Source organism: Rutidosis leptorrhynchoides, chromosome 3, assembly GCF_046630445.1.
Source record: "Rutidosis leptorrhynchoides isolate AG116_Rl617_1_P2 chromosome 3, CSIRO_AGI_Rlap_v1, whole genome shotgun sequence".
Taxonomy (NCBI): domain Eukaryota; kingdom Viridiplantae; phylum Streptophyta; class Magnoliopsida; order Asterales; family Asteraceae; genus Rutidosis; species Rutidosis leptorrhynchoides.
Window position 1 is genome coordinate 134563117 of NC_092335.1, and position 14765 is coordinate 134577881.

A 14765-nucleotide genomic window follows, 5' to 3' on the forward strand; every position below is an offset into this window, starting at 1 on the left:
GGGCCCATTCGTGTTTTTATAATATTGCTGATTTTTGAAAAAAATTAATATGGGAGGAACAAGGCCATTTGCCCTTTCTGCTACTCCGAACAATAAAATACAAAACTACAAAGAAAGTGTAACAATTCCTACAACTAATAGTTATTAACAATAAATTTAATAAATAAGTACAACATATGGGGTTTAATGTCCATAATACACATTAACATTAACATAAGAAAATTTAAATAACCACAAACATGGGAACTGTTTTGTCCTCACCTTTTTCTAAAACCTCACTCGCACAACCACTGAATCACAGATGAATTAAACAATGAACCCAAAATAAAATTTTGAGTTGCTTTTATAAACATATGAAATATGAATAATACAAGGACTTGTACTAAACAAATAATTTTAACCACATTAATGAGTATCCTTCATGCACTCTTTCGTAATGCAACACTTTTTATCCCTAAAGTTAAAAATAAATAATGATACAATGCAGGTACTATAAAAACAACAACAAAGTGTACTAATTTTTTTGTCAAATCTTACCCAAAAATTACTACCTTTGATAGGTTGTTTTACCTTGTGGTTGATCATAGCAAGATGTTATCGGTATAATTCTTTAATCGAAGATTAACATTTCTGAGATCACGTAAATGATGTAAGATTTCTTGAAGAAGTTCTATTCCTTTATCACCTTTTTTCATTGAGCCAAAACATTGTTTTAAAAACTCTCTATCAGCCTCTAGAGCTTCTAACCTTGCATAAAGTTGATCTACTTCTTCTTCCATATCGATTCGCTTCTTCTCGAGTTCAAATCTCGTGTCATCAAACTTCATCGAATGGAAACCATTCTCGTAGCCATTTCTTACGGTCACACCATCTTCATTCTCGTGACTTATCGAATCAAAAAGAGGAAGAAGTCGCTTCCCCATTGCTTGTTTTCTCGTTTTAGTACTTTCGGTCATGTGTCCATTGAGACTATAGTTGTCGATTTCTTCATAGTGATCTATTACATTTAAGCTACCAAAATGTCGATCTTCTTCATCGCTCAACGCAAAAAGTTTCTCTTCGAGAATCTTTAGTTGTTCTAGAATTGACATTCGTTCTTCCTCAAACTCACCTAACGTTGATACCAAATCTAGAACCGAGTCAATCGGGGTATTTTGGACTTCGATTTCTTGATTTGCATCAAGGGTGTTTTCGACTTTTGGTACTTGATACAAGTCCATGGATGACCCATCCTCGTCCTCCGAATGACTCCAAGAAAGTGAAGATGTCCTAGTTTTCGTACTCATTCTCGAAACCCTAATTTTCTCCTTAGCCTCAAGATCCAACACTTTTTTTCGATACAATTCCAACTCCTTTTCCTTTTTCATCATATGTTCATTCAAGAGTTGTAAAGCCTCTTGATCGTACTCCGATTGTTCTTCCATCATTCGTTGATACTGCAACGCCTCCATCTGCACTGCCGCCTTTTCTTCTTGAAGGCGGGTTATCATAAACATGGCCTCGTTAGTAGCAACCATCGATGCATTTCTCTCTTCCTCCAATTCAAGATACAAACCTTGTAATGCTCTTCGCTCGGCATTCAAAGCCAACTTAAGCTTCTCCGCCATCATCACTAAATCTCCATTATCGGTATCACTTATTAGACTTCCATCAAATGACTCTTCTCCCCCCGATTCATTAGTCTCATGCATCAACCACTTCTTGTGAAACGGATTTGAACTATGCATCGAAGAAGGTGTTTCTGGAGCTTTCTCTTCCTCAATCTCATCAATATTCTTAACCGAGTAAGTGTCTTCCAAATCTAAACAAAAGAAAAGAACAAAGCTTAACTAATTTACTCAAATTAAATTTTAAAGCAAGTGCACTTTCTTATAAGACTCTTAAAGATCACCATTTTCGAAACTCGATTGCAAATTGTTATGTTCATCATGTTTGATTTCATTAGATGAATCCAGAACAGGGATCTCTGCTCCTATTGAAACATCATCTTCTTCATGGACTACAAAAGTATAATATGGAGTAATAAATAAAACATACAACATGAACATAATTTTAATGTATTGGATTAAATTAAAAGATCAAAGATCAAAAGTCACCTGAATGAATATCTGAATCGCTTTCATGACTTTCATCCATATTGATTAATGGGATTTGAGTTTCTTCATCAATTAAGCCTTCTTCGTTACCAAAATCAATCAAATTCTCAACGAATTTGGACGATTCCTCTGTTTTTTGATGAAGAAAATCATCAATTTCTTGTGAATTCTCCTGAGCTTTTTGAAAATCCCCAAATTCATGATCATCGTCTTCGTACCTGTCTTGAACTTCCTCTGTTTCTAAATTGTGCAATTCATGATTATCATCATCTACAGAAATATTTAGAGCTTCCTCTGTTTTCAAATCGAGTATTTCAAATGGAAACAGCTGATTTCCACTATAATCAGCAAAAAATTGAAGATCATGAAAATGTAAATCCTCTCCCTTTTCTAATTGAATTAAATTCTCTTCAAACGATTTTAAATCTTTCATAACTTCAGCATGATATTCCCCTGTTTCAAGCTCTTCACTTACAATACTCTGTTTTTGTCTTTCAATTTCATGACTTTCTACATGATCGATTACAATATCTTCTGTTTCGGCACTATCGAAATTATCACATACAGGATGAACCACAAAACAAGAAGAATCATCAATAAATTTCTTCTCAAAATTCACATCACAACAAGAACACTTCAAATTAACTTCATCATTTTCATCAAGATGAATCACATCAATCCGTTCCACCTTCGAAAACATAAAGTTAGTTGATTTTACCCGAGAACCCAAAACAGAGGATGAGCAATCATTACACAAATCATGAAATTCAGCTAGCTTTTTATGATTTGAACAGAACCCCATTTGAGAAACTTCTTTTGAATGCAGCTCACATAGATGGTAAGGTAATCGATGGATTCGAGCACACGAGAAACAGGGCGTGTTTAATCCGAAAAAATGAGCGAATTTTATGATCAAGTAAGAGAAAACGGAGTTGAGAAGAAGAAGAATTATAAGTGTCCATTCAAGGATTACATAAATTAGAATGAGTGTGATTCTGTTTGTATTGTTATGCAACATTGTTGCAAACTTGTTTGCAACCATTACTCTGTTTTATTTCTATGTGTATTTACAAATCAAAAAAAGATTGTAAATTTGTAAAAACTAATGAAAAGGGTGTTTGGATTTGAAAATGTTTTGAGTGGATATTTGGTTTCTGAAATATGAAGATAGAAATATCATAAAGAAAAAAAAGAACAGAAAGGAGAATATGTTGTTAAACGTTTTGACAGTTTGGAGTCTTGACTGAGTTTTAAGCTGACAGATTTAGTCTTGTAGAATATCTATGGGTTTAAATATTTATTAATTTATTTATGTTTATAAAAGAACATGTCTCCAAATAGGCAAATATATACATATATACATATAATCATATATACATAGAATAGAATTTATATTTATATTTATAATGATATCTAAATTTTTAAGATTTGGTAAGATCAATAATTGAAACTGCCATTGATTAATTTGAATACTCATATATTATTGCGCTTCAATTACTATTTACTATTCAGAAAGACAATAGCTTCACTATGATATGTGTATAAGTATCATGAGATTAAATATGTCTTAAACTTATAATAACTAACCTTAAATGCTTTCATCATCATTGTTCTTGTTTATAAGATAAGATTAGAAGTTCATCTATGTAATTTCCATGTATCAAGGTTAAAATTCTGAAAGGGTTAAAATATACATTTTGAATGAAAATTATATGTGTTTGCAAATTATCTGAAAATACTCCGTATGTTATAACACAAATTTTAAGCAATCTAGCATGTAAATAGTATGTCTTCAAGGCACCATTAGGGTGCTCCCAATGGTTACGCCCAGCAGCCGCCCAACAGCCGCCCAGGCTGGGCCTTGATGGCACCAATTTCGCTCAGGTCGCGCCCAGGTCTAGCCCAGCTTGATCTGCTACGAAATCGTCCAGTTTCAGCATTTTTGTGGACGAGGGAGATGCAATAATCACATGTACCTTTTGCTCTTGAAGTTGCACATGTATTTATTTAATTAAGATAGTGGGTTCAATTTATTTGAGGGAGGAGTGTCATTGTTGGGAGTGTTTAGTCCTGGGTTTAGTCCTGACAAGGAAGTGGAATGGAAGTGATGATGCGTCGCTGAATGGTTGACTAGTCCTGGAAGACATTCTGTCATGGTTGGGAGCACTCTTAGTAGAACCCCCTTTTATAACACTATAAAAAGGGTTTCAGTCTCAATTTTGTTGTGTTACCAAATCTTATGTAAGATGTTATATTGATATATCTATACATATACATATATAAATCAATTTCTGTGATCAAATATCATAATGAAAAAGCCATTTATAAAAGAGAGTGATATAATTGAAAACTTAAAAAGCCAGTTGGAGAAACACAAAATAAGTAGGTGGGTGATTAAGAAAAGCAAGGTGTGGGGTGCCACTAAGGATGCCACATGTTGGACTTAATCATATGTATCTTACTTTTAACTTTTAATTTAGGAGCAATTTAAGGTGACATTTTCCAGCCCACTCTCTCAACCAAATTGTGATTTTAATAAACATGTCATTAAGTTTTCTTATTAAAAATCAGTTAAACGAAGGAAAAAATTTGCTGAGTTTTATAAATTTCTATAAATACCAAGTTCTATGATATATCTAGCGTATGTCATATACTCGTATAGATGTATCAAGGGAATATTGTTTGTTTTTGATGCATTGACTCTTTATTAGGTTACATTGTATTGTAATTTTATTCTATAATATACTATATAAACAAAGTCAAAATGACGTAACCACCACATGACTCATTGGCAAAATAAGTAACTATGTACCGTAGTCACAATTATTATATTATTATATTATATTATATTAAAATTATAATATCATAATCATAATCATAATCATAATCACACATTTTCAGTAAAGAGAATTGTAGTTTTTAGAAGTTAAACATATCTTAAAATCATACTCCCTCTATTCTAAATTAATTATCCACAGATAAAAAAAATACATAGTATGTAGTTTTAAATGAAGAAAATCATTACACTGTATTTTTGTGTAAAATGATAGTTTAGCCTTTAAATATTTATATACCTTTCTGTTGACGTACATATAAATATATAATAGGATTAATAAAACATCAAAAATTAATAATACATCTTTTTAAAAGTGAACAATCAATTTGAAATGTATAAAAATATAGACTATAAAAACTCTCATAAAATTGTGAGAGAGAGAGAGAGAGAGAGAGAGAGAGAGAGAGAGAGAGAGAGAGATAGATAGAGAGAGAGAGAGAGAGAAACACCGGTGACAAATGGATCAAAGTTCAACACCCGAAAACATCCAAAAAACGGGAATAGCTACGGGACAAAGGAATCAATACAACGAGGAGATCTCAGAGAATTACAAACCGAAGGAAAACGACAACCAAATCACTTCTTTTTTCTTCTTCAACTTTTCAGAGATTTGGACCGTAACGGATCTATGGTGGAAGTTCAAAAGACACGGAGATGTTCGAGACGTTTACGTGGAGAGAAAACTACTTTCAAATGGGCTCAAATTTGGTTTTGTAAGATTTGCAGGTGTTAGAGACGTGGAATCCTTCCTTATCAAGCTCAACGACATTCAAATGCAGAGTAAAAGAGTAAGGGTTTACATGGTAATGAAAAGAAGAACGAATAAAAGAAGGATTATTAAAGGCATGAATAGTTTGAAGACTCCGAACAACATGTTTCCAACTAAAACCAGCGTCAACAATAAACGTTTCGATAAACCTTATCATGATGAAAGGAAGTTCAACTTATATCGTGATGAAAGAAAGTTCAATGAAGTAGTGAAACATCCAGGTAGATTTCAAGGGCTGAGATTTATCCTCTAGTTTATTAGAAATGTGGATTGGTGGGTTGAGAATCTGTAACCGGATTGCTACTAGAATCATGTGAACACTTCCTCAATAAAGTATTTTGACCCACTTGATCACGGGTATCACAAAATCAATATTGGGATAAGACTAGTATGAACAACTTTCTTGACCAAAAGAAAAATGTTCCTTGCAATAGTAGAAAATATAATCTGTAAGTTTGAATGTTGAAAGTGATTTTGAAATGTCAAAATTCTAGAACCCTTCTTCAATGCATGAAGAATTCTATTTATAATTATCCAAAATGTGCAATGAAGTGTCGCAACCTTTCATACATGTCCATTATGAAATGGTACATCACTTGGGAACCAAAACCACTTATTTGGTGTCTAAACATGTTATATTTGATGCACAAGACGTTCTAAAATGACCAGCAATCAGTATGCAACGTTTTGAACCAACATGCCTTTTGGGTCAAAATTGGCACTAATTCACGATTCACGTTATAGTGCGCGTCACGTGGGCGCGCGTCGCGCTTCATAACTGAAAATCATGTTCAAAACTTGAGATTGCCTCAACATCAAAAACATGCCTTGGCGCGCGACGCGTAAGGAATGTGCGCGGCGCGCACATATGCTGTGTTTGAGTTCTTGAACCAACTCAAAGCCTCGGCATCCAAACTCAGTTGTGGTGCGCGACACACACCAAATCAGCGCGACGTGCCTTATAACTGTCTATTTGGACTTGTCAAATCTTGCACCATTTAGCTCACCCAAGTTCAATTTCATATTAAGTGATCTTTCTAACTCTTTACGAACGTGTACTCCACACTTTCTCAGATTCGTGTAGAGTATCGAAAGCTCACTTCCACTTTCAACCTAGCAAATCCAATGCACTAAAATAATGATATGTTGAATCACACTAAAATCACTTACATAGTTTTCAAGCAAAATTAAGGATGCATATTAATCTCTCATCATATGTATCATGAAACAAAATTGTACGAAAAGCTCTAAAAGATAGATTTTGAAAAGAAGAGGAAATAAATAGCTCCAATTATAAAACTATAATTAATTAACTTAAAGTTAACAAAAATAACTCAATTTCATCTCTCAAGTGATGGTAACATAACAAAAATAACCAAATCACAACAAAAATCAACTCTCTTTCCGATGTAAACCCAAAAGCCACTTTAATTTGAATTTTTTCACCTTTTTTGAACCTCTAATGTGTTCCACCATACACCACCACCCAAAAAATTCCACCTGATGTTCTCCGTTCAGTTTTAATCTTCAATTTCTACATTCATTTCAGCTTCATCTACAAAAGTTTAATATTCTCTGGCAACCATTAACTCCGACAACCTTCAATCAATCACTTAGCTTACAAATATATATTACTCTCACATCCGACAACATCATTTTCGTCGGCCAGTCTACTGGCTGAGGATGTTTTGATCGGCATGTCGAAGCCAAATGGCTATTCGTGTTCAACGTCGTGCGATAATCGAGTAACATCGTTTTTGATCTTCAACTTCCGGGATTCATGGTCTCGAGTAGATTGCCGGAACGTCTTCGAGAAGTACGGTACTCTTAAAGACGTGTTTTTTCCACGGAAGAGATTGTCGAGCGGTCAACGTTTCGGTTATGTTCGTTTTGATGGCATTATTGATGTCGACTCTTTCACAAAAACTTTGAACTCCATACAAGTTAATGGGAGGTGGATTCGAGCTTACAAGGCCTTGGAAAGAAATATAATTAATCGTTCATCGAGTATGTGTGATGACCCGGAAATTTCTGACCAAATTTAAACTTAATCTTTGTATGATTAACATTTTCGACACGATAAGCAAAGTCTGTAAAACTGAATCTCAAAATTTTTGAATTACTTTTATATATTTAAATACCCTTCGGTTGTTTTCGACGATTCGCGAACAATTATATGTAAATAGATACATATATACTATAACATGAAAAGGTAACAATGTATTAATTGTTTGATACCGTACATTAAACTTATTGGTTTAAATATCTATTTGAATGTATATGATAAGTTGAAATATTTATTATTAAAATTTATTTATAAATAACTTCCAATGTGTATTTAAAAACTGATTTATGTATATTAAAAAGATATATACATATATATAATAAACGATAGTAACATTCGTTTATTGATTCAATTGATATTTAGATAAGTTAACTAAAGCATTTAAGATGAACCAGTTAAACACTAATTTGTTACAGTGTTTTCAAATTGCCACATTACTCAAAATGCTACAGTGTTTTTGAAAATCACTATTTGCTACAGTGAAATTGACTTTGCTACAGTGAATTGCTACAGTAAAAATTGACTTTGCTACAGTAACTTTGCTACAGTGGTATATTTTATGGATGATTTAAGACTATATTTTGACAAAGGTACGATTCACGAAACGTAAAGTACAAGTTTTCTCAGCGTACGAAAGGGCGTTCGAAAAACCGGAACCGGGACATAAGTCGAGTGACAACGTACGACTTATCGGAACAAAAATTACAAGTCAACTATGCACGTGAATTTAATATAATATATAATTAATTAATTTAAATTATATATATTATATTTTTATTTATTTTATATTATGTCGACAAGCTAGGAGCCAAAACAATGTGAGCTGTCCCTGGTCCTCATGCGAGTCGCATGGCCAGAAGGCCATTTTCATGCGAGTCGCATGACTCCAGATTCCAGGCCAGGTACTATAAATTCAGGTGTTTTGCTCGAATGAAAAATCAAACACACATACACAAATATATATTACTCCGTATAATATTTATTATTATTATTATTATTATTATTATTATTATTATTATTAAGATTATTATTAATCTTATTATTAGTATTATTATTTTTGCGATACAAAAATAATAATGTACATAAAATATTACGACGGAGTACTGTCCAAGTAATTTTCAAAACGAGTTTCCGAGCGAGCTAGAGCTAAGGAAAATATGGGTTATTGCCAAGGAGGTTATGGGTAATGTTCGGGGGTATTTTTGTGAATCAAACCTCGTGTTTATTATCTCCGATGCGTCTATATGCTTTCCTACAATATTGTATATCAATATTAAACAGTGAGTTTCATATGATCCCTTTTTCAAACTATATTTTTGGGCTGAGAATACATGCGCAGTTTTATAAACTGTTTTACTAAATGGATACAAATACTAAAACTGATTTTGTGTGAGTTTCATTGCTCCCTTTTTAATTGCTTTTGCAATCAATATTTTTGGGCTGAGAATACATGCAATGCTTTTATTGTATTACTAAATGGATACAAATGCTAAAACTGATTTTGCGTGAGTTTCATATGATCCCTTTTACTCTCTACATTTTTGGGCTGAGAATACATGCAAATGCTTTATTAACCGATATACAATATTTATATGCGTGAGTTTCATATGATCCCTTTTTCAAACTATATTTTTGGGCTGAGAATACATGCGCAGTTTTATAAACTGTTTTACTAAATGGATACAAATACTAAAACTGATTTTGTGTGAGTTTCATTGCTCCCTTTTTAATTGCTTTTGCAATCTATATTTTTGGGCTGAGAATACATGCAATGCTTTTATTGTATTACTAAATGGATACAAATGCTAAAACTGATTTTGCGTGAGTTTCATATGATCCCTTTTACTCTCTACATTTTTGGGCTGAGAATACATGCAAATGCTTTATTAACCGATATACAATATTTATATGCGTGAGTTTCATATGATCCCTTTTTACTCATTACATTTTTGGGCTGAGAATACATGCAAATGCTTTATTAACCGTTTTACAATATTTATATGCGTGAGTTTCATTTGCTCCCTTTTTAATTGCTTTTGCAATATATATTTTTGGGCTGAGAATACATGCACTTTATTTTAAACGCAATGGATACAAGTACATACTAAATTCTACACTGAGTTTGAACCGAAAATCCCTTAGCTTTGGTAACTGTTAACTGCCAGTTATAAGAACTGGTGGGCGCGAGTAGTAGTATATGGATCCATAGGGCTTGATATCCCCGTCCGAGCTAGAGCGCTAGCCTTTTAACGGACGTATGCTATTTGAGAAGCGTACACGTTGGTTTGCGTGTATTATTAAGATGATTATACAAAGGGTACAAATAATATAAGCATTAAAGTTTAGTTACCAGGGTGCTCAATTTTGTAGAACCGATTGATAAACGTTTCGGATGAAACAACTGAAATCTTGTGGTCCACCTTTTATGTTAAAACATATTGATAAACGTTTTGAATAAAATAACTGAACTTTTGTAATCCATATTGATATACGGATTATGTGTAATATTAAAACTATGAACTCACCAACCTTTGTGTTGACACTTGTTAGCATGTTTATTCTCAGGTTCCCTAGAAGTCTTCCGCTGTTTGCTTAGATGTTAGACAAGCTATGTGCATGGAGTCTTACATGACATATTTTCAAGGAAACGTTGCATTCACCAAATCATCACCATGTATCTTATTTTGACTGCATTGTCAACGGAAATACTGTTGTAAACTATTATTTATGGTGATTGTCTATATGTAAAAATCATCATATGTCGAAAACCTTTGATTTAAATATTCATTTATGGTGCGCCTTTTCAAAAGAATGCAATGTTTACAAAACGTATCATATAGAGGTCAAATACCTCGCAATGAAATCAATTAATGATGTGTTCGTCCATATGGATTTGGAGCGATCGTCACAGTTGGTATGGATCGTGAGAAAAAACTGAATGTCGATGGGTATGATAACTTTCCACCTGCTCCTTGGAGCCATGGGCTGTCCAATATGTAGTGACCCGAACTTTTCTGAACCTTTCTATGATTATATGTTTAATGAAAACTATATTTACATGATTAAATGTTTCCAACATGTTAAGCAATCAAACTTGTTAAGACTTGGTTAATTGAAACGGAAATTTTGTAAACGTCTGATTACCCAGTTTGACCAATGATTCACGAACGCTATAAGTTGCATATGACATGATGATACATAAATGAATAAATATATATGTTTAACATGATATAATGATCATCAAGTATCTCATTAAAAATAGTAACAATAAGTTATATACTTAAAAAGGAGACTATTGACGTATGAAACTCGAAATGATACATATAACGATTATCGTTATAACCACGTCTTACTAAATATATATGAAGCATATTAATACATTGTTATATTATATATAACATGATAATATGATAATTAAATATATCATTAAGTGTATTAACAATGAACTACATAAGTAAAAACAAGACTACTAACTTAAGGATTTCGAAACGAGACATATATGTAACGATTATCGTTGTAATGACATTTAAATGTATATATCATATTAAGATATATTAATATATCATAATATCATGATAATATAATAATTTAAAATCTCATTTGATATTATAAACTTTGGGTTAACAACATTTAACAAGATCGTTAACCTAAAGGTCTCAAAACAACACTTACATGTAACGACTAACGATGACTTAACGACTCAGTTAAAATGTATATACATGTAGTGTTTTAATATGTATTCATACACTTTTGAAAGACTTCAAGACACGTATCAATACTTCTACTTAACAAAAATGCTTACAATTACATCCTCGTTCAGTTTCATCAACAATTCTACTCGTATGCACCCATATTCGTACTCGTACAATACACAGCTTTTAGATGTATGTACTATTGGTATATACACTCCAATGATAAGCTCTTAGCAGCCCATGTGAGTCACCTAACACATGTGGGAACCATCATTTGTCAACTAGCATGAAATATCTCATAAAATTACAAAAATGTGAGTAATCATTCATGACTTATTTACATGAAAACAAAATTACATATCCTTTATATCTAATCCATATACCAACGACCAAAAATACCTACAAACACTTTCATTCTTCAATTTTATTCATCTAATTGATCTCTCTCAAGTTCTAACTTCAAGTTGTAAGTGTTCTTCATAAATTCTACAAGTTCTAGTTACATAAAATCAAGAATACTTTCAAGTTTGCTAGCTCACTTCCAATCTTGCAAGGTGATCATCCAACCTCAAGAAATCTTTGTTTCTTATAGTAGGTTATCATTCTAATACAAGGTAATAATCATATTCAAACTTTGGTTCAATTTCTATAACTATAACAATCTTATTTCAAGTGATGATCTTACTTGAACTTGTTTTCGTGTCATGATTATGCTTCAAGAACTTCGAGCCATCCAAGGATCCGTTGAAGCTAGATCCATTTTTCTCTTTTCCAGTAGGTTTATCCAAGGAACTTAAGGTAGTAATGATGTTCATAACATCATTCGATTCATATATATAAAGCTATCTTATTCGAAGGTTTAAACTTGTAATCACTAGAACAAAGTTTAGTTAATTCTAAACTTGTTCGCAAACAAAAGTTAATCCTTCTAACTTGACTTTTAAAATCAACTAAACACATGTTCTATATCTATATGATATGCTAACTTAATGATTTAAAACCCGGAAACACGATAAACACCATAAAACCGGATTTACGCCGTCGTAGTTACAACCGGGGGCTGTTTTGGTTTGGATAATTAAAAACTATAAAAAACTTTGATTTAAAAGCTATACTTCTGGGAAAATGATTTTTCTTATGAACATGAAACCATATCCAAAAATCATGGTTAAACTCAAAGTGAAAGTATGTTTTTCAAAATAGTCATCAAGATGTCGTTCTTTCGACGGAAATGACTACCTCTTTCAAAAACGACTTGTAACTTGTATTTTTGACTATAAACCTATACCTTTTCTGTTTAGTTTCATAAAGTCAAGTTCAATACAAAACCGTGGCTGCTTAAATCACTCAAAACGGGTTAGAAACGAAGAAATGGCGAGCAAAACAAAATTGGTAAAAACTACTCATTTTAGCTACGTGAAAATTGGTAACAAATCTATTCCAACCATAACTTAATCAACTTGTATTGTATATTATGTAATCTTGAGATACCATAGACACGTATACAATGTTTCGACCTATCATGTCGACACATCTATATACATTTCGGAACAACCATAGACACTCTATATGTGAATGTTGGAGTTAGCTATACAGGGTTGAGGTTAATTCCAAAATATATATAGTTTGAGTTGTGATCAATACTGAGATATGTATACACTGGGTCGTGGATTGATTCAAGATAATATATATCGATTCATTTCTGTACATCTAACTGTGGACAACTAGTTGTAGGTTACTAACGAGGACAGCTGACTTAATAAACTTAAAACATCAAAATGTATTAAAAGTGTTGTAAATATATTTTGAACATACTTTGATATATATGTACATATTTGTTATAGGTTCGTGAATCAACCAGTGGCCAAGTCTTACTTTCCGACGAAGTAAAAAATCTGTGAAAGTGAGTTATAGTCCCACTTTCAAAATCTAATATTTTTGGGATGAGAATACATGCAGGTTTTATAAATGATTTACAAAATAGACACAAGTACGTGAAATTACATTCTATGGTTGAATTATTGAAATCAAATATGCCCCTTTTTATTAAGTCTGGTAATCTAAGAATTAGGGAACAGACACCCTAATTGACGCGAATCCTAAAGATAGATTATTGGGCCTAACAAACCCCATCCAAAGTACCGGATGCTTTAGTACTTCGAAATTTATATCATATCCGAAGGGTGTCCCGGAATGATGGGGATATTTTTAATATGCATCTTGTTAATGTCGGTTACCAGGTGTTCACCATATGAATGATTTTTATCTCTATGTGTGGGATGTGTATTGAAATATGAAATCTTGTGGTCTATTGTTACGATTTGATATATATAGGTTAAACCTATAACTCACCAACATTTTTGTTGACGTTTAAAGCATGTTTATTCTCAGGTGAATACTAAGAGCTTCCGCTGTTGCATACTAAAATAAGGACAAGATTTGGAGTCCATGTTTGTATGATATTGTGTAAAAACTGCATTCAAGAAACTGATTTCGATGTAACATATTTGTATTGTAAACCATTATGTAATGGTCGTGTGTAAACAGGATATTTTAGATTATCATTATTTGATAATCTACGTAAAGCTTTTTAAACCTTTATTTATGAAATAAAGGTTATGGTTTGTTTTAAAAATGAATGCAGTCTTTGAAAAACGTCTCATATAGAGGTCAAAACCTCGCAACGAAATCAATTAATATGGAAAGTTTTTAATCAATAAGAACGGGACATTTCAGTTGGTATCCGAGCGTTGATCTTAGAGAACTAGAATTTTGCATTAGTGTGTCTTATCGAGTTTGTTAGGATGCATTAGTGAGTCTGGACTTCGATCGTGTTTACTTGAAAAATGATTGCTTAACAAATTTTGTTGGAAACTATATATTTTTAACATGTGAATATTATGTGATATATTAATCTCTTAACGTGTTTAATATTATGTGATAGATGTCTACCTCTAGAACAAGTTCCATTGACTCACCTAATAATAATGAAGAGTCAAATGTAAATTGGAATGATTCGTGGACTGATTCACAAGTTCCCGAAGAGGAACCGGAAGAAGAGTCAGAACCGGAAGAAGAATCGGAACCGTAAGAAGAAATAGAACCAGTGGGGGAAATAATAAAACGGTTAAGTAGAAAAAAATCCTCAACCGACCGACCAAAGTTAATTATGGTCAATGGTATTTCCGCCAAGGAAGCAAAGTATTGGGAGGATTACCAATTCTCCGATGAATCGGATCCCGACAAGGATTCCGATGATGTTATAGAAATTACCCCAACACAATTTAATAAGGCAAAAGAGAACAAT

The 14765-nt window shown here is 32.6% G+C and overlaps 1 protein-coding gene across 1 annotated transcript; it reads right to left on the reverse strand.

The window, feature by feature from the left end:
* Positions 1-544: 544 nt before the first annotated feature.
* On the reverse strand, positions 545-3138 carry LOC139896839 (myosin-binding protein 2-like). Its single transcript, XM_071879482.1, has 3 exons — positions 2097-3138; positions 1892-1999; positions 545-1801 (listed from the first exon to the last, which is right to left on the reverse strand). Exons 1-3 carry the CDS (start codon positions 3136-3138, stop codon positions 582-584), a joined length of 2370 nt encoding a protein of 789 aa, XP_071735583.1. The 3' UTR covers positions 545-581.
* Between the last annotated feature and the right edge of the window lie 11627 nt (positions 3139-14765).

Excerpts from the sequence above, each read along its gene's own strand:
- LOC139896839 (XM_071879482.1), bottom strand. The coding sequence starts at position 3,138 with ATGGTTGCAAACAAGTTTGCAACAATGTTGCATAACAATACAAACAGA. Across the intron at positions 2,000-2,096 it reads CGATTCAGATATTCATTCAG|TCCATGAAGAAGATGATGTT; the intron begins GTGACTTTTGAT and ends ATACTTTTGTAG. Across the intron at positions 1,802-1,891 it reads GCAATCGAGTTTCGAAAATG|ATTTGGAAGACACTTACTCG; the intron begins GTGATCTTTAAG and ends TCTTTTGTTTAG.